Source organism: Amphiura filiformis, chromosome 3 (assembly GCF_039555335.1).
Source record: "Amphiura filiformis chromosome 3, Afil_fr2py, whole genome shotgun sequence".
NCBI classification, from domain to species: Eukaryota; Metazoa; Echinodermata; class Ophiuroidea; order Amphilepidida; family Amphiuridae; genus Amphiura; species Amphiura filiformis.
Window position 1 is genome coordinate 22,666,817 of NC_092630.1, and position 21,567 is coordinate 22,688,383.

The 21,567-nt window shown below is 38.2% G+C and overlaps 1 protein-coding gene across 3 annotated transcripts in view; it reads left to right on the plus strand.

Annotated features, from left to right (window-relative positions):
* The window catches only part of LOC140148225 (tyrosine-protein phosphatase non-receptor type 12-like), an 85,348-nt gene that overhangs the window by 42,800 nt on the left and 20,981 nt on the right, over positions 1-21,567 (plus strand). Inside the window, exons 8-14 of one of the 3 annotated variants that reach the window (XM_072170094.1) lie at positions 928-994; positions 2,103-2,180; positions 2,695-2,808; positions 6,695-6,730; positions 9,614-9,655; positions 10,387-10,447; positions 12,515-13,945. In XM_072170094.1, the coding sequence (XP_072026195.1) occupies positions 928-994; positions 2,103-2,180; positions 2,695-2,808; positions 6,695-6,730; positions 9,614-9,655; positions 10,387-10,447; positions 12,515-13,524 (1,408 nt within the window). In that variant the 3' untranslated portion in view covers positions 13,525-13,945. Of the gene's footprint in view, positions 1-927; positions 995-2,102; positions 2,181-2,694; positions 2,809-6,694; positions 6,731-9,613; positions 9,656-10,386; positions 10,448-12,514; positions 13,946-21,567 lie in introns of those variants that run through there. The other 2 variants (XM_072170096.1, XM_072170095.1) reach the window with 2 other exon arrangements.

Here is a 21,567-nt window from a genome sequence, read left to right on the forward strand (position 1 = left end):
ACCCTTTGCACAGATCCGCCATCTTGCTACCAAAATGAGGTTCTCCCTGCCAATGTATGCACAAAATGTGCATTTTTGTTTCTCGCGCTTTTCTAGCAACACAGCAGAAGGCTTTTGCAAAGGGTATGCAGAAATTAAAGCATGCGTTTGACATGACGTGCGCACACATAACATGCATTTTGCAGGTAGAACCTCGTTTTGAGATGACGGCGCGATCAGCGAATACATAGCCACCAATACATGTAGGTCATCTCGATAATTCCCAAAAGAATTTGCAAATTTATACCAAGAATATGTGATCATGGATGGGCACACAGTTACTACTCGGTGTGACGTACGCAGTGACGATGTACATATCGATGCAGACATACTTTGCAAAGGATTCTTAGAATTTTCACTTTTGATCAAAATGGATTTCAGGACTACATGTATAGGCCTATATGATATTGAAACTGAATCATTTTCTTCAGAACAACATAGTTCCATTACTGAATGCTACATGTACCGAGAATGAAACTCGCTATACATTGTAAGTGAAAACACTTGTGTGCATACAATGTATGTGAGATATTGATGTAATAATACTAATGAGGAAATTAGCTTGAATTCCCCAAACCCCCAACCCTTCTAAGATCATGGCATTTGCCTTTTCAGGGTGGGGTAGGATATTTGCACACATACATGATATGCAGAACATATTTTGTTTATGTTCATGCGAAACAAGCAAAATATTTATAGGAGTATTTTTAACATTAAAATGAATTAATATTTGATAATGAGATTCTTTTATCATTAGTACTTAATTACATTGAAAGAATTTGTTGCTTGTGTTTATATATAGAGTGTGACATGAGTGAAATGATTCAGCCTGTCACACTTTAAAATATAATGTTTAATTCTTTTATTTTTTTTATTTTTCTTTACTAGTGCTGGCTGTGGAAGAACAGGTACTATTTGTGTCATTGATTTTGTCTTCAATCAACTTAAGCAAGAAGTAAGTTAAGAAATGATCGTTCAAAGAATGAGTCTGTACTCCAGTTTTCTTGATAGAGTGTGGTGCAATGGGTAGAGTTTACTCTCCTCGGATGCAAGCAAGAGACCTACAATCGTGGAAAAAAATTTGTGGGACACTTTACTACCATGCATTAAAATCGACCTCCTGTCCCCCTCGTACAATGTTGATTGGAGTCATATCGTCAGCCATGTTGTTAGGCCTGGCAACATTGGTTTGCGGGGGTAGGAGGAATATATAACTTCAAGGAGGGTTCAGGCTGCATGCACATTGTTTGTAATACACCAAGTAAAAAATATGTGAATGGTGCGGAAAACAATGAGCATGATGCAGCAAGTGTCTCAACACATTTTTTCTAGGATTGTACAATCATTGTAGGTTAGTTTACTTCAATCGCTGGTGTGACCACTTGCTGGGGTGTTGGTGAGGAAAACATTTGTTAAATTCAGACTAGAATATGTTAATTTAGTAGCTCATTTACATAAGTTGAAACTTAAGCACAAGTTCACATTCTGTCCATCCATGCTTGCGAGTCAATTTCTCTGAACTGGTACGGTGTATAGAGATGTGACTTGGTGGAAGGGTGTCAATTGGCAGTCTTTAAATTCCACTAGTTATGTTGCAAATACGCTAATTTGGTAGCTCATTTGCATAAATCAAAACTTGTGAGCACAAGTTCTCGGAACTGGTAAGGCGTGTGGTAGGAAAACCTGGCGGAACAAAGCATATGGACATTTCTCTCCCCTGATAGATTTTTCAGTGATTCCTCCCCTGGTGTCTTCTCTCTTATTCAATATACAACTCTATGATGATTCTGTCGTAATCATTTGTTTCCCCAATTTTTCTTTCGCCCCTGGTAAAATGACAATGAAAGCGAAACCTGCTGTAACAAAGCATATCGACCTCTTTACTTATTTTTAAAGAATTGTCTACAGCTTTTTTAGGACACTTTTCATGAGGAACAACGCAAGCCGAGAACTGCAAAATTCTGGTTTTGGGTGAAGAATTTGTACCTATGTTGATAGATGTTTGCAATTTGATGTATCTGTGAAGTACTATCAAGGTTTTTTTCTTTTGTTTTGTTTTTCAGGCTATTGGGGCTGACTTCAGTTTATATGAACTTGTGCAAGAAATGAGAAGACAGAGACCAGCAATGGTACAAACAAGGGTAGGTTGCTATTATCTTTACATTGAAAGGAACTGACTGTATTGAGATCTTTGTTATGGCTAATTTGGTGTAAATCTGTCATCAAGGACTTGCAGTACAAACACCTGCTTAACATATGCATCAACTTAAGTGTTGGAAAAAAGGACTGTTGCATTACCTTCCTTTCCTGAATCCAATATTGAGGTGTAATATAAATATTCATCACCTGATTTGATCAATCTAGGTTACCACACGTTCACACTCGTACATGTTTGTCTAATTGTTAAAATGTTGGGGGGGAAATCATAAACCAACAATCAGGTCAAGTTTTATGGTCTTTTTGCACAGTAAAATAATAAGAGACTCTGTATTGTTCCAAGTTGAAAGATCTGGTCCATCTGGACACCATAATTTGAAACGTCTGGTAATATTGATGATGTAAACAAGGGTGTTTCTTTGATTATAGGGAACGCAGATTTTTCTGCCTAGACATGCCCTTGCTCACATTATGAAATACCTTTGCATATTTTAATAGGATCAATATGAGTTGGTACATCGAGCTGTGGCAGCCATGTTTAACAAGCAGTTGGAGGAGAAATTTGATGACTACTCAAGAGTCTATGAAAATGTGCACCTGAAACCACCACAGGTAAGCATAAGCATTACTCGGCTGCTGGGTCATTCTGTGTCAGATCACCCAGTGGGATAAAGCTCTCCACTTAAAATTGGCTCAAATTTGGGGATTTCCCATGGAATGACCTTGCTTTCATCTCATCACATGTCCACAGGCCTGTAGTCAAAGCTTTTGAAAATATAACTGAGAATATGTCATCGATGGGCATACCTTTACTGCACAGTCCAACATGCACAATTGATGATGTGCTCATTGATGAAGACATACTTTGTAAAAGGATTCAGGGGATTAAATTAAGGTGAATTTCCGGACATCATGAAAGACACATTTAATGTCCAATCGCTTTTGCTTATTTTTTATACATGCTCTTACGGTCTTCTGTTTTAAGCGTGGCAAGCAAATTGAACAATAACCGTTACTTTTGCAAATAGTGGTCTGGGGTGACATGTGACTCAAACCTCTACATTTAAAAGTCCTTGTCAGGAAAAAAAAAAGATCAGCTGGCTGTGTAACACATCACATATGCCTATGTGTATCCTCACTGACATTGTCTTAGAGCAAGATTACAGGGAAGTCAATTTTTTGGCTCTGAGCGGAGCTTATCAGTGCCTTTGTCATGCAACTAACTAGCATTCATTTTCAGGCCACAATACGCTGTTGGTTTTTATGCTAAGGATCATTTAATGACTGATATGAAGGCTTAAGTTTCGCTTTCTAAGTTTGGCTAAGTTATTTTTGAATCGATTGCACTCCAGATTTTATTGAAATTCAGGCGATAAAAGTATTATTTTTGGGTAAAAAAGACCAAAATAGTCACGATAATCGAGTTATATCTTGGTTCCCTGTGTGTGCTAGAGATTATTTTGGTCTGTATAATTTAAGATGCGTAATACAGACGGAAACCAATGGAGGTACATTTCTTAAGATTTAGTTCAGATCAGAAATTATTTGACTACTTCTTAACTTTTCTTCACTATTTCTTTATAATTTCAATAAAGAGATAGGTAAGGAATGTCAAAAAATAGTCAAGAACATGTCTGAATCTTGAATAAATCCCGAATAAATCTGAACAAATGACTTTTCTGGGGACTATTTGGCTTATGCAAGTGCAGTACTGAAAAGCACTGTGCCGATTTTTTTGTTAAAGGTCACGCTTTTTACCGATAAGCTGCGATGCTCAACAAACTTCGTACTTTTCTATGAGGCTATTTTGAACCAATAAATCGATTAGTTTTTCTTGATTGATGACATCACCATTTCTGAACCAATCAGCAAACAGTTTTGTGTGATTGATCGATTCTTGCAGTAGTCTCCACAGCAGCCAGTTTGGTTCCGCCCTTCCACACAAACATTTTTGTGGAGGGAGCGTAACCAAACTGGCTGCATAGGAGACTAAGTTCACTGACCCACTGACCTTGCAAACTCAACCACAGAGAGCTACGGTGCATAATCGAGGTGAAAATACGCTAGTTTGTTTACATGAGCTCATGAGCTTCTGGTAAATGTCATTCCAAGCATTTACTGAGCATACCATAATATTTTTTAATTAAATATAAAGATGTTTATTTAAGTTATTTGTAAAATTCAGCGATGGACTTAATCTAGAAGTGGTTTGATTTTAGTTGTAAACGCGGGACTCGACCGGCATGACAAGTTGAACATGTGAAGTTCCAAATTCGGAAGCCATGTACTACTATTCCATGTACGTAGGTCTCACACGCATACCTAACTGCTCCGAGGTTATACTGACTACTAGATTGTCTACTTTTGTACTTTCGTAAGTGATGAAATTGAAGAAAAAATCATGAAGTGAAATCTATCAGAAATAAACACTGATGTGATGTAGGCTAGTCCTGCTTAATCGGAGTACAGCATCCAGGCAGATCCAGATCCGAACAGAACTTACGATTGTTCGGTTGGACCGGTTCAACACACATGACACAACAGACATGTCAGGACAGAACAGTTTTGGTGTTTACAAAAAATGCAAATGATCTCAAGTCACAAAATTTTGTTATAAAATTTCATTTTTTGTCTCGCCTCAGTATTTCTGTCTGTCCGGGGTGTGGATGTCCGTGTGTCCGTCCGGAGCTGTATCTGGGGAACTGTAAGACCTCACGGGACGCTACTTGGTGGGAGGAAGGTTATCTAAGTTTGCTCCGTAATTGTATGTTTTCGGTGAAAAATAATGCAAATTAACATAGCTAATTTGCATAATTTATCGAAAATCAGCGCAAATTGATAAAATTTCATTTCTGAACTTTGTTCAGGATGGGACTTAGTAATCACTATTTCCGTCTGTGTGTGGGGTGGGATGTCCGAATGTCCGTCCGGAGCTGTATCTGGGGAACCGTAAGACCTCGGGGCGCTACTTGGTGGGAGGAAGGGTATCCAAGTTTGCTCCGTAATCATATGTTTTCGGTGAAAATATGCAAATTAACATAGCTAATTTGCATAATTTATCGAATATCAGCGCAAGTTGATAGCGGCGCATGGTAATCGAAACCTTGTGACAGGAATGATACACACCTGCTGATCACCTGATTAGTTTTTGGCGAAAAGTATGCGCATTTAGTTGTTAAGTTGCATAATTTATGCGGGCAACGCTTCTACAAAATGGTTGGAAATCTGAAGAAATCCGCCTTGTGAAGCTGTTTCTGGGGATCCGTAAGAATGCTAAGCCCTATGATGATGAAACGTGGTGGGGGAAGCATGACCAGAGGATCTCGACCTGATTCGATTTTCAGCGCAAAATATGGTAATTACCTACCTAATTTGCATAATTTATGCATAATATGCTAAAACCTATTTTCTCGGAGACTAGGGGTCGCACGTTCTTCAAACTTGGTGGGCGGGTGCATCTTGACCCCAGACAGAACAAGTTTGTATTGGTTAGTGGGTGAAGGTCATTTCGAGGTCATCCAGGGGTCATCTAAGGTCAAATTACTAAAAACTGTCGTATGGGCATGAAACTTGGTGGGTACAGTTAACATTTAGAGTCAAATTTTCTGACGGTCATTTTGGGGTCATCCGAGGTCACTTAGGGGTCATCCGAGGTCAAATTACTAAAACTGTCGTATGAGCATGAAACTTGATGGATACACTTAACATGAGTCAAATTTTGGACGGTTATTTCGGGGTCATCTGAGCTCACAAGGGGTCATCTGAGGTCAAATTTCTAAAAACTTCGTATGGGCATGAAACTTGGTGGGTACAGTCAACATTTAGAGTCAAATTATCGGACGGTCATTTCGGGTCATCCGAGGTCACCAAGGGGTCACCTGAGGTCAAATTACTAAAAACTTGTATGGGCATGAAACTTGGTGGGTACACTTAACATTTAGAGTCAAATTTTTAGACGGTTATTTCGGGGTCATCTGAGGTCACCAAGGGGTCATCTGAGGTCAAATTACTAGAAACTGTTGTATGGGCATGAAACTTTGTGGGTACAGTCAACATTTAGAGTCAAATTTTTGGAAGGTCATTTCGGGGTCATCCGAGGTCACCCAGGGGTCATCTAAGGTTAAGTTACTAAAAACTCGCATGGGCATGAAACTTGGTGGGTACAGTCAACAATTCAAGCCAAATTTTTGGAATGTCATTTTGGGGTCATCCAAGGTCACTCAGGGTCATCTGTGGTCAAATTACTAAAACCTCATGTGGATATGAAACTTATTGATGGATGTATTATGCTCTGCAAATAAGATATAGCTACCAACCAGCAAGATGTATGATTGCATGTGATCTGGCACATACAATGTATATGATTTCACCTGTTGCACATTCGACTGCAATTACTTTCACATTCAAAAAAGCACAGAGCCACAGCGCCATTGGTGCTCTTGTTCTAGCTAGCCATGTCCTTGCTCACATTATGAAATGCCTTTGCATATTTTAATAGGATCAATATGAGTTGGTATCCCTGCAATCACCACAGGTATGTACAGCGTGTCCCAAAAGTAACTTAACATTGTGAATTTGCCATATCTCAAATATTTCTTACTTCATACCAAAATGAAGAACATATTCACATAGATTGATCTTTTAGAATTATTCTGATACCAAAAACAGCATTATTGATGACCCCTTGACCTTACTGTGCGACTGTACATATGTGTGTATCAAACCCACAAAATCAGTTACATTATGGCCAATTCACAATGTTAAGTTACTTTTGGGACACCCTGTATAACACAGCTGCTGGGTCATTCCGTGTCATACAGTATTCTCTCTATAATCTAAGACAAAATTGCGTCTGACGCCATCTGTCAATTAAACGAAGGCACAGTTCGGTATTAAGTTTGTTTGGCTTATAATAGGTGCAAAAATATCAAGACTCATAACATATCTGTGAATTGCTATATAATGGTGTACACCCAGTTGCACACGGCACTCACGCTAATTGCTCTTTGCGTAATGTATGAATGTAAATTTACACGAGCATGAATTGGGACTTTACTGACGCCCGCAGTAACAAAAACAGAATAATTTTTGCCTATTATAAGCCAAAGAGACTTAAGCTATGCTTTTAATGGGAATTATCATTGTGAAAAAGACCTTCCATTAATGTACCCCGTTTGGAAAATGCAACGCCCCGGATATTAACGAGAGAGTATGTGACATGATCCAATCCAATCAGATCAAACTCAGCAATGATGAAAGTAAGATGGACAAAAAAGACGAAGCAAAACATAAAAACACGAAAGAAAATGGATGTATAAAAAGCTCATAACTTTGTAACCACATACAAGTATGGTAATGGTAAATAATATACAAATATTGACTGCTATGAGGGGCATGGTTAAGATTATAGGCCCAAGGTGATTCAAAACCATTTTGTTTTGAGATAACCGCGGGCCGATAATCTTAACCATGCCCCGAATAAAGCAGTCAATATTTGTTTTATATACCGAATGGATACGTGGATGTTGCGATTGCGCAGTTTGATCAGGACGCACGTGACCGGTCCATAGTTCATTTCCATGGACCAGTCCATAGTTCATTTTGAGAGCATAGTTAATTCAATGACTGCACATTCAACCAATCAGATGACAGGAATCTATATATGAGGTATATAACTCAAAATATCAAACTTCGTCCTAAGTGGATCAGATTGTTTCACATACATGATCTAACGTCATCAGCTGTGATCACCATAAAATTTCTGTTAGCTGATGATATCAAGTGGTATCTGAAGTTTTATAAATTTGAAGCGGTTTTGAAGTTCATTCTTGGATTTAACTAATTTTGTATGGTGGTATTGGCATTGGTTTTCTGAAGGCTTACCTGGCTGGGCAGAAGCAAAATCATTAATCCACTGTGCAACTTTAACACAATAACTGATCAACTTCAAACTTGGTAGGGTGATAGGTTATGGTGGCCTCATGTGTTGTATAGTTTTGGGTCATGTTACTTGCATAAATATAAATATTAAAGAGCTTATTTGCATATTTTGCCTCAATTTTCATTAATCCACTTTGCAGCTTCAGGACAATAATTGATCAACTTCAAATTTGCATGGTATGGTGATAGGGTATGGTGGCCTCACATGTTGCAAGTTATTTGCAAATTTATGAATATTAACAAGCTTATTTGCATATTTTGCTGGATATTCCATTTATCCACTCTGTAGTTTAAACACATAAACTGATCAACTTCAAACGTGATACCGTAAAACCCCGTCTACAAGCATATATAGTGTTTTTTATGAAAGCTAAATTAATTCGAAGCAAGCGTAAATATACCAATACAATAGATTGGTCTTAAAATAATACTTGTTTGCATATACTTGGATCCTTAATTTATTCGTTCGAACTCCATAATGGTGCCTGGATTAATGTAGCTTTCATCAGAAGCACTCTATATGCTTGTAGACGGGGTTTTACGGTATGATGACAATTAAGGTATGACGGCCTCATGTGTTGTATATAGTTTTGTGCTATTTGTTGTATAGTTTGTGTTGTGTTCTTTGCATATTATTAATTACAAACCGCATAATTCTAGTTACTAAAGGTTTCAATTTTAGTGTCCAGTTATGTAATTACTATTCTGCAGGGATGTAAATCTTCAGGAAATTTCCTGATTTCAGGAAATTTGCATGGATCCTCCCTGGAAATGGTATAGACGAAGCCAACGAGTCAAGTGATGGTCAGAATTCAGTCAGCCATTACTGGGTCCCGTCTGCACAAAACTAGTGTTGTTACTGCTCAATTGGGTGGATTAAATCCGCTTAAAAATCGATGTTGAATTGTATTGTGTTGTACATTTTCATAATTCCTTTGTCTATGTGTATCATGGTGATGGAATGCAGTTTAATATCTCCGCCAATGCCACATCATTTCACATTTTAGGTGGGATAGACCTAAAGGGGGACCCAGCTATGGCTGCCATTGAGGTGTAGGAATGCGTGAAATTGGATTCGTCTGTAGGGAAATGCACATTTTCAGGAAATGTTAAAGCAGTTTCAGGAAATTATGTCAATGCTTGTTTTCATCCCTGATTCTGATCACAACTCCCAAGCTTTGTGGAAGGATATACTTCAAGCCTATAAAATGTTACTGGGGTTTATAAGAAAAATATGATTTTTTTTTTTTTTTCATTTACCAAAATCTCAAAGTTTGACCTTGAATTGTTTTTGTTGTTGTTATATATTGTTGTTGTTGTTATTTTTTTTTAATTTGAAACTTTTTTGATGAATCATCAGAAACTTATCCTTCTTTGGTGAAGGCCAAATCTGACCCTAAGGGTAGGAATGAGGACTGATACCCCGATTCAGTAATAAATTGGAAGTAATCTTTGATATTTTTGTTATATTTTGCAGATGGACAAACCAAGGATGCCACCAGGAGCTGGTAAAGTAGCTGTAAGTTGCTGCTTAACCCCATAAGAACTACCTGCCTATTGGTCAAAAAGGAGTTTTCATTATCAATTGGACCAATCAGCAACATTGTTAGAATAATTTCACCACGCAAATAAATTGGGGTGAATTATTTACAAAATTCCATTCTGATTGGTGATTAAAATGAAGATATCATGTAACTGACCAATCAGAGGCAATTTTATATCGGCAGGTAGTGCTCAGGGGGTTAATTATTGTAAAACAGCAGTGTGTGTGGGGGAGGGGGAGGGGATTTGTAGGTGTGTGTGTGTGTGTGTACATTGGTGCATGCAGTGACATATTTTTGACAAAAATCGCCATGATGAAAAATAGTATAACAGATCTCGAACTACAGGTAAATTAAGTAATTCTTGGCCAAGCTCGAACACTATGAATGCTAGTGGCTCCGCGATAAACACACACACACATTGCGTGGTACAGAAGAAACCATACACATGCCTTGCATTGTATACACGCTTAGTACGCTACATGGACGCAACATGCATGTTCCAGCTTGGCCAAGAATTACTTAATTTACCTGTAGTACCCACATAAAATTGTGATTTGCCCAAGTTTGCATGGCCCAAAACTTACCAGCCTGACTCTTAACTTTTTACCAACCCACCCGCGCCCCCACTGATCTCAAATTCTTGCCTTTCACATTGCCTCAGAACTTTCTAATTAGCTTACACATGACCTTTTCATTCTTTCTGTAGCATTCCCCCAATCAGCAAAGAAAGAGACATTCTGACCACAACTATGTCAATGCCATGCCAGGTAGGATTGTGTTAAATTCTTTGTCCATTTGTTTGTGTGTATGTTTGTTTGTCTTGTTTGTATGCACCAAGGCAGTTAGATTAAGAGAGTGCAGACTCTGTAGGCATATATTATAGCCCTGTGAGTAATGCTGTTGGAAATCTGCCATATTGGAATGTGACACATGGGCACCAAAATATATGTGTACCTGTAGTTTTGGGTGATAATTGCCGTCTTCAATCATGAGCGTTATAAAGGTTTAGGCATGTAGCGCTTAACACGCATTATCAAAATGAACATTACTCTATTTTTCATCTTGGCGAGTAAGTGCATGGCATCAACGCTTTGAGGCAGCTGTCTCGTGCTCACATAATGTAGCATCTTTAAATATGTGTGTGCGTCGAATATCTGTACAAGTGCGTTTTGATGAGCTAGCACTCACGATTTGAAACTGCACCCGAAGAAATGCCCACTTAAGTTACCGACTCGCCTGGATGAAAAATAGTATTAACATATCTCAAACAAGCACGCACATAAAATTGAGATTTGCCCACTGTATGGCCAAAAATCCTGCAGTGCATTGTTTTCCCATTCCATGAGTGACATGCAAGCACGTTGGAGTCTGAGCTCTCCCTTTGTAATCTCTTTGGTATGCAGATGAATGGGCTATTCCAGTTGAAATTCATACACCCCCCTATGGAAGACACAACCTTCATCTCCCACACCAGGGGTGTAGATTTCAAATGCAGTCAACCATTCAGGTAATCCCATTTGAAATTCACACTCCTTGTGTGGAAAATTAAGGTCATGTCTTCCACAGGGTGTATGGATTTCAATTGGAATAGCCCAACTGAAACCTTAACAGTGAATATGAGAAACTAAGCAGGATACCCTGTCAGTCCAAAACACTGTCAATCCGAACCCCGTCAGTCCGAAAACCCATCAGGGTTAGGGTTAACTCTAACCCTTACCCTAACCCTTACCCTTACCCAAACCCTAACGGGGGTTCGAATTGGACTGACGGGAGACGCCAACTAAGCAATGGTGCTTTTGTGAAGCTTATCTGGCAAAATTGCTTTCTAGATGAAAACTAAAATCTGCCTCCGTAGAAATATTGCTAAACTCTAAAGCCGTTCAAATTGCTCATTCCTCTTAAATGTACTAACTGCAGCTTTTGGACTTATTTCCCCAACATCTTCACAATCCCAATTGAATGCACTGGCTTTGTGGTGTATTATACTATCTATATTATAATACACTATTCTCTCTAGATCTGTTTGTCTGTCTGTCTCTCTGTCTGTCTGTGACTGCTAATGTGAGGCCGTCGTAGGTCGTACGGGGCCCAAACTCGGTGGGTGGGTGTAGTTCTGTCCTGGCAAGAGGAAGTTTATGTTTGTTAAGTCATCTGACCCCGGGGCCCCTCTCAGGGGTCATCTGAGGTCAAATTACTAAAAACTGTTGTGTCACCCACAGGTCATCTGAGGTCAAATTAGTAAAAACTGTCATATGGGCTTGAAACTTGGTGGGTACACTCACCATCAGCCAGGTAATCGCGCCCAGCCGAGAACCGCCAAATATGGGTAACCGCCTAGTATAGTATTATTCGTTAAAGCGACGTTGCTGTTGTAGAGGTGCCGAAATTCGTTAAAGCAGTTCAGTGCCAGAAGTGGGTAGGTGCAATAACTGCCCTGTGAACATTTGGCAATTTACACACTATATTGTACTCCTTTTCACATGGATGCTAGACATGGCAACTATTGCACTTACCCACTTCTGGCACTGAGCTGTTGTAGAGGTGTCAAAATGCGTAAGAGTAGTCCAGTGGCAGAAGTGGGTAAAGTACAATAACTACCCTGTGAACATATGGCAATTTATGCACAGTATATTGTATTCATCTACACATGGATGCTAGACATGGCGACTATTGCACTTACCCACTTCTGGCACTTTGCAGTCAAATTATTGTTACTGGTATAATTTAGTTCCACATTGTAGGGGATGCAGGGGATGATATTCATTTTGTTAATAGATTAGAAGAGATTTATAAGATGATTATTTTTGAAATGTGTTATTTCTTGCCTCTGTTAGGTCAAATTGAAGGTGATATGGTTAGAGTTCCTACTCTCCCGGGGTCAAAGGGCAATCGCCCACACAGTATAGACAATGCATCACTCGATGTTCCCATCTATGCAAACATGAGGGATGAACTTGAAAAGGACATGACAGAAGCTGCAAGCAATTCGTCGCAATCAGACCTGACTAGAAAGCACCGCTCAAGTGTCAGGAAAACGAAGGAAGTATTTTCTGAATTGGAAAATTTGTTTGATACAGATATAACGCCTTTACCAGGGGTAACAACACCGCCACCAACCTCGCCAAAACCCACACTCACCAATAAACCCTCATTTAGCAAGCCAGTGGTTAGTGCAAAACCATCTAACGGAGGTGGGGCAAGACCTCCTCCTACTGCAGTGAAACCCCATGTTAATAATGCAGAGAGGCCGCCAATTAAGCCTAGTATTGTTAACTTAGAAAGACCAGTCCCTATGCAGAGGAAGAATAAACCAAAACTTCCTGAGGGCAAATCATACGACCGTAGCGTGTCTCCTCAACGTAATTTACCTAGAAATGTCGTTGCTGACAGTTTAATTTCGTCTTCAGAACAAAATAAACCCGCCAATTTCAATCCATTTTTGAGGAGCACTAGTACCGACATTAGGAGGAAAAGCGGGCCCTCTGATGAAACATCACAAGGTCTGATAAATACCAAAGATCCGGCACAGAGATCGATCAGTGTAGGTGTAACCGATTCAACTGAAAATCGACGTAGTAATAACAATCCTCAAATTATCAGTAAGTTGAATCAAGTTTTAGCCGGGGGAAATATAAAGCCAAGTGAACTAAGACCTTCCAAGAGCACGAACGTCCTGGATTTACCCCTCCAAAACCTCCAGAAGAATCACGTCCCAAGCCACCACCGGCATCGTCAAAACCAGGGAAGCGTACGTATGGTCACGAATATGAACCGGTTTCTTTATTACAACCTGCGGATAAAGATGATGCTGACAAAGGCGAACATAGACTTCCAGTGCAGGTAACTCCGGTACAGAGAACCACCCTTAGGCGGTTCTCTGATGATGAAAATTCAAAAGATGTCTATTCACAGTCAGTACGGAGGAAACACGATGAGACTAAACCCAATGCAAATGATGTAGATGGTAGAGCTCCAAAAACGCTTCCAAGACCACTGCAACCGTCAGGAAGTGTGGAGTATGCCTACGCTCAAGGACCGCAACCGGGAAGAGTGGAACAAATGTTAAAAGAAAAAGAAGCAAAGAGGGCACTGAACACTGGTTTAGCACGGACTTACGCAAGTGCTTACAGCGAAGTCGACTTGAAATCACCAGACGATAATGATGATAATGAACTCAAATTCAAAAATGGCGGCAAAGAGCCTCCTCTGCGAAGCCTGGTCGTAGTAAGCTTTCATCTTCGCCGTCTGCCTACGAGACGTTGCACTAGGGGTCCTGCTGGTAACGAGAGTGAAGATGTGTTCAGCGATGGCATGGATGAAGGCACTTACGGACAGTATAATGATGTCGGCTACGTGGAAGGTAAGAATAATAATATCCCATGTCTTTATTAATTATATAAGGGATGAAATGAAAACTCAACCGGCGGTCAGCCACCGGTTCTAGGCGGTTCTGTCCGGTTTCCATTGTTTAGAACAATAGCAACTGGACGGAACCGGTCGAGTTTTGATTTCGTCCCTAAGTGACACTGGGCTATTCCATTTAAACTTCTCACTACCCCTGTGGAAGATTTTGGAAATATCTTTCACAAGGGGAGTATGCATTTCAAACAGAATGAACATATTAGGCAGCTCTATTTGAATTTCATACAACCTTTGAGAAAGATTCAACCGTAATCTTTCACAGAGGGAGGGTGAGTTTCAAATCACTGGAACTGACTAATGCTTTCATTCTATTTGAAACTCATACTCCCCTTGTGGAAGAAATTTCCAAAATCTTCCACAGGGGTAGTGTGGAGTTTAAATGGAATAGCCCCAATCTGACCCAACCAGGCCAAAGGTGATAATTGTGAAATGGAGATATAGGCAAAAATTAGGGGGGAAAACCCATTAAAATACAAATTGACATTGCAAGAGCTCATAACTTTGTATTGAAGTATGATAAGAATATCAGGAATGGGATGTTCCAGTTGAAATACACACATCCCCTATGGTAGACATGACCTTAATCTGCCACACAGGGAGTGTGACTTTCAAATGGGGTTTCCTAACTGAGTGACTCCATTTGAAATATACACCCCCTGTGTGGAAGATTAAGGTCATGTCTTCCATAGGGGGTGTATGGTTTCAACTGCAAAAGCCCAATAACACACTTGTTTACTGTGGAAGTTTGTAATGATAATACAGTGGAATCTCATTAACACAAAATAGCTGGGCTTTGGATTTTGTTAACAGGAACTTGTGGTATTAGGTTATAGTAGCTAAAAGTATAGACCACTTGACATGTGACGTCATTGCCCGGCAGTATGCGTGCGAATTATGGCAATTTCCATTGTTCTTTGCCCTGTAGTGTGCGTACGCATCATAGTTTGCTAAGGGCACATGCATTTTAAATCGCCCGCCACATTTCATATAGTACAAGAAAGCCATTGAACAGTGTAGCGGCTCGTTCAAGCATATCGATAGACGAGTCCCTCGCCTTTGTTGATAAACAGTGATGTCAAGTGGTCTATATGTTTAGGGATTCAAAGAGTTTCCGCTGTAATGTCATACTTGGATTTTTTTGTCAAAATTACGTCTTTTGGCCGGGTTGCCTGGATACGATTATGTCACAGTTGTATGTTAATTACAGCAGACGCATGTCATTTGCCTGAGGAGTAGAAAATAACTTATGATATCTCTTAATAAATGCAACACTGTTGCAATTTTCTTTAAAAGTAGGTTACCAAATTCAATATGAACAACATCACGGACAAAAACTGTTCTTCTTTGTTTTTAATCTTGAAATTGGATTCAAGTATCTCAAGTACAAGATTAAATTTCAATGCAATTTCAACTATGTCAGAAGAGTTGTAAGATTATAATTAAAATTAAATTATTATTTTATAATGATGGTTAAATATGGTTACTTTGACAACTCAATTGTAATATGTGACACGATCTGGTCCATGGGGGCCAAAGGCTGCAAATTTGAAATTGAGATAAAGGCAAAAATATGGGGTAAAAAAAACAATAAAATACATAAGAAAATAGGCATCACAGAACTTCATAACTTTAAAACCAAGTGTGCTAGACCTTTGGTGTTTTCAGCATATGATAGCTTTTGTATAAGGTAATAATTATACATGTAGTAACTCAATTTTCAAAAATTCCTCCTTTGGCCCCCATTTACCAGATCATATCACATATGTAAATAGGAACTAAGTTTTTCAATCATACAAAGTAACTCATAATAAAGTTACAAGGGCTCTTGGATTTGTGTAACTGATCAATGTGTTCCTGTAATAAACCATCATATGCGGTAAGATCATAAAGTTACAAGGTTTCAGACTGTGCAGTAACTTCCTAATGGGTTTTTGTGTTAACCAGATATGAAGAAAGCCATCATTAAGTTACAAGGTTCTGTAACTTCATAATGGTTTTTTTTATGAAGAAACCCATCATTAAGTTAACAAGTATAGACCCTATCAAATACTATGTCACACATACTCATTTAATGCAGGTGTCAATTTGAAGCTTGATCCTACCCACCTCAAGCCTCAACATAATTTTGATGCAAATGATTGACCAAACAAAAGTAGACCTCAATCATCGGCATACAATTGATGTAGATACTATGTTGAGGCTCAAGCTTCAAATTGACGCTTGCATAAATTCTGCTCTCGATAAGGTACACAGGGCAATTTGCATGATAATACAATAAAACAGGTGATAGGTATGAATGGTTGTGGAATCGAGCTAGAGACATGCCCCTCTGTCACTAATAACTTAGAAGCAGCATGTCTGCCAATACAATTGTTATACCGTTCCGGTTTAGTTTATTCGATAGGGTCTATACTCTTCTCTCTTTGTAACTTGAATAACAATAAGACACTTATTTATAGTTTTAACATATTTTTTCTTCCTATAAACCTTTAGGGAAATGTAATAATTCGCAAAAAGATATATTGCAGACAAATTGGTTTCTCTCTAATATGCAAAATTTTAGTGCTGTAAAAATATCAGGCTTTACTGTAATCTTGAGATTCATCTGTATTTGGTGTTGACAACATTACCGTATTACCGTACCGTATACATTACCGTCCGAGTATAGTCCCACTGTGTTTTTAGGTGAAAAATTTTCATCATTGAGGGTTGGGATTATACTCGGACGAATATGGTATTTAAAGCTAAACATGTGAAAACGAAACTGTATGATTCAGCAGGACTAATAATTAGTTACCCCAACTTTTCTTTCTTTTCAAACCATTATCCACTCTTTAATCATGTAACTCCAGATAACAGTGAGGGTTATATAGGGGTATATGGCAGCTTTGAAGATGTGGACTTGGATGGTAAGAGTTCATTAGTCTGTCTGCACTTGTGGAATATCATACCATCTTGCACATTTCTGTGGGTTGTGGAACTCACACCTTCATATGTGACCATTCACGTCGAATGAGCCGTAAATTCCTCCCCCGGTCAATTTTGTTTTATTTCGTGTTTAGAAAATAAACTGAGCTCAAAAAGAAACTTATAATTTTTCACAAGGTCATATCTTGAAATCCTGTCCATCAAATTGAACTAAAATTACATACAGGTTTACTTCAATACTCTACTATTAACACATGTCAGTAACCAAGCAGTTATCCAACTGACACAACAGCAAAATGCACTGACATGGAACAGCTTCCTGGACCACATTCACAGCCCAGCCCTGTTTCATGAAAAAATTGTATGAAAAGCAGAAAGCAGCACCGTTTTATCATCTGTGCAAGGATCTTGTGTGCATTCTCACAGATTTTTTGTGCTGGGTGCCAAATGTTGGGCTGTGAAAGTGGAGGAAGTCCAGGAAGCTGTCCCATGACAGTGCATTTTGCTGTTGTGTCAGTTGGACAACTGCTTGGTTACTGACATGTGTTTTGAGTAGAGTATTAAAGTAATCCTGTGTGTAATTTTGGTTCATTTTGATTGACACTATTTTAAGATATGACCTTGTGATTCACAAGTTGTAAAAAATTTCTTTTTGAGCTCAGTTTATATATCATAATCCAGAAGCGGGGTTATGGTTTGTTGAAATCTGTTCCTTCAACAAAATTGTAGCTTTTTTCGGTTCTACATATGTCTCTTTTTCCACATTTCTGGTAATAAATATCAAACAGTCATAATTGGCGGTCATTTCAAATCATCCCCAAGTCAACGAGGTTTAAGAAAGTTCTCTCATTGTTAATTGTTGGTTATACATACCTATACAAACCACCACTTGAACAGGATTTAGCCAAAGCAAACAAAGACCAGAGCTATTAAAATTTTTCTATAGCCATCTAAGGTAGAAGCTTATTATCCACTTCAACAATATGATTATTGATTGGTGTTTGACTATCAAAATGAGATAGATGCATCAGCTAAAGGTACCGATGAATACGACCTTCGTACACATTTTACACTCTAACTCAGAATACAATTTAGGGAATTTACGGCTCATTCGTGCTGTACAGTCACATATTTGATCATTTATTTTCACACATGAACTGGTGAACGTCTGGAATGAGAGAGAAGATGAAAATTAAACGATGGCCATCGATAATTTTTAAAGTCACGCTCAAAGTCTGTATCTTCCATATATGTGCTATACATTATCTGATAGTAATTACAAATATTATTTCATAATATTTGGTAAAGAATAAGAAAATTTGAATTAGACCAAATTATAGCTTAAGGTGGTACTACACCCCTTGATAAATTTGTGACTATTTTTGCATTTTTCTCATAAAATAATAACAAACTGGTAACAAAAGTTATGTATATATATAGGGGCAAGGAATCCAGTTACTACACTGAAATTTAAGTGACTCAAGACAAGCGGTATGGTATTGATGATAAGAAAAGAGGTACCGCTAGAATGTACCTCATTTCTTAACATATATAATGAACCACTTGTCTTGAATCACAGAAATTTCAGTGAAGTAATTGGATTCCTTGCCCCTATAATATATTTTACTTCTGTTACCAATGGGTAGTTTGTTTTTTTTGACAAAAATGCAAAATTGATCAGGGGGTGTTACTAGTACCACATTGAAATCACAAATTCAATTTCAGATTTTAACATAATTCAATCAGACAATCAAGAATGATAATAAAATGTGCATGGAGGGTGCTAATTAGGTAGTAGATTATGGAAGTTGATTTTACATGCCACATACGATATAAGGTATCACTCATGCTGAACTCTACCAGATTTAGTTATGTAAACTGATTGACATGGCAATGGGATTTTAGTGTGTAGAGAGAAAGAATAATTACCTTTGATAAAGATCCTACTAGGATCAAAAGCTCAGGCCCCTAAAATCTTTGTAAAGAATAAGTATAAATTTTGTAAGTTTTGGTAATTTTAAATTAACACTTGCTGATCCCAGACTTCTTTTCTTTTCTTTTTTTCCTTTGTCAAACCATTATCCACTATCATTTTAACTATATCATTATTCATATTCATAATACATAAATACAGACAATACTGATAGTAATGTAGGGGTGTATGGCATATACAAAGATGTGGAGTATGAAGATGGTAAGAGTTATCAGTCTACACTTGTCAACTAATTATCACTACATTATACCTTTACAAATAATGAGCTGTTCCATTTAAAATCCACACTACCCCTGTGGAAGATTTAGCTTAAGTCTTTCACAGAGGGAGTATGAGTTTCAAATGGAATACACAGTAACTTTCATTTGAAATACTCAAACCCATTTTGATGTTCATATACTTTCTGATATATATGTTATGCTAAGTAAGATCGATTATTATTAGTTTTACATTTTGCGGGTTGAGAGCCAGAAAGACTTAACTCACAAAGGATTAGTTATGGCTTTCTGGTTCTCAGCCCTCAATAGAGGTTATCCACTTTACTCATGAGTGACTTCTAACAAAAGGCGCTGCTTCCTGTAGTATTCCTCATTCAAACCATTTCAATGCACAACCTCAGAGTTACCTGCATTACTTTCGCGGGCTATTTTGAAACAGTCATGGTTGCACATGCAGGTGCTTCTTCTGAAAGTCCTAAACATGGTATAGCAGTCGCTGATAGGATAGGCATCTTATAGAACATGGATAACCTCTATTTGTCAACTTCTGCTATCAGGTGTGGATTCAGAGCATTAAAGGGACCTTCATAGATCTTGAGTTTAATTTTTTTTCACAAATGTTGTTTAATGGTGACCCTACCTACACATTCCATGTGTTAAGTTTGAGGAAACATTATTTTGGCATATATGGATCATATTAATTGCTTTAGCTGGAATCACAATCATAATATTATTTTGGTTTTCACTGCTATTTTACCTAGCATAATATGACCTTTCAAGAACACAGTATATAGAATATCATAAACTCAATTTACAGGTTTGTGAAATGTGTGAGAGCTGGTAAAAATTCTGATAGTTTGCATAAAATGTATTTTTTTGTCAAAATAAACATTTAGTTACACCTTTATTTGGTATTTCATATGTGACACGATCTGGTCCATGGGGGCCAAAGGTGGCAAATTTGAAACTGAGATAAAGGTAAAAATATGGAGATCAAAAACAATAAAATAACAAAATAGACCTCACAAAACGTCAGAACTTTAGAACCAAGTATGCTAGGCCTTTGGTATTTTCAGTAAATGATAGCCTATTGTATGTATAATGTAATAATTACAGTAAGTCAATATTCAAAAATGCCTCCTTTGGCCCCCATGGACCAGATCGTGTCACATATTAAATTATGGCTATACCTCATAATGAAGCCAAAAGAAGGACATGCTAAACATTTCAGTGGACCAACCCCTACAAAATCTGGGATTGTGCTTTGATTACAAAGAATTAGATAAATTAAACATTCCTTGGTTTTAATTCTTTCCATTTTCAGTTGATACCGTATTTGCTCTATTAAACACCCCAGGGGCATGACATTTTTGAAATGGGGCGTTTATTAGAGGTCTTCTCGTAAAACGATAATTCATGACGAACTATGAACTTAGGATCAATGACTTCGGGTTCACTTCCAGGTTTTGCAATTTCATTTGCGACGTATTGCAGCAATTACCGGTCTTATGTGGACCATGATAAGCTTGCTTACACAAGATAGCATGGAAATATCAACATCATCCAAAATTGATCTTTTTTTTGGTGGAAAATTGATGAGGGGCATTTAATAGATTGGGAGCGTTGAATAGAGTAAATACAGTAAGTTTCCATAATGATGCCAAAAGTTTTACTAATATATCCCAATCCACCAACATCTTTCTTTTCTTTTCCAACCATTATCCACTATCTTTTTACTTACATAACTCCAGACAAAAGGAATAGTAACATAGGGGTGTATGGCATATACAAAGATGTGGAGTATCAAGATGGTAAGAGTTCACTAGTCTCTCTCCACTGTTAGACAGATCATTTTGTGTTGCCCATTTTGTGGGCAGTATATTGGAACATAACGCCTAATAATTACTGACGACAATGCATGTATTACAAACTGAAGAGTGACAGAGGTGGCAGTGGCAGCACCAGGATTTTTTTTGGGAGGCATTGGGGTGCACAGTGAATTTCAGGGGGGGAGGGGCAAAATCAACAAATTTTGCGCAAACTTGCCGCAAAAAGTGGAAATTTACACAATTTTGGGAGTTTGCCTCAAAATTGGGGGAGGGGCAAAATGTAGGGGGTCCCCTTGTAGTGCTGCCACAGAGAGGAGGTCATAAATATATAGATGTCACTTTTAACATCAGGCTTAAGATCTGTATCGTTTTGCTGCACTAATATCCTAGAATATAAAATGCATCCACTTTCTGGTTGCTTGTTGAGCTAACATGCTGGGCAAAGTTGATGTACATGAAATGCGATTAATAGAGTTCGTGCATCACTTCTGTGTTGT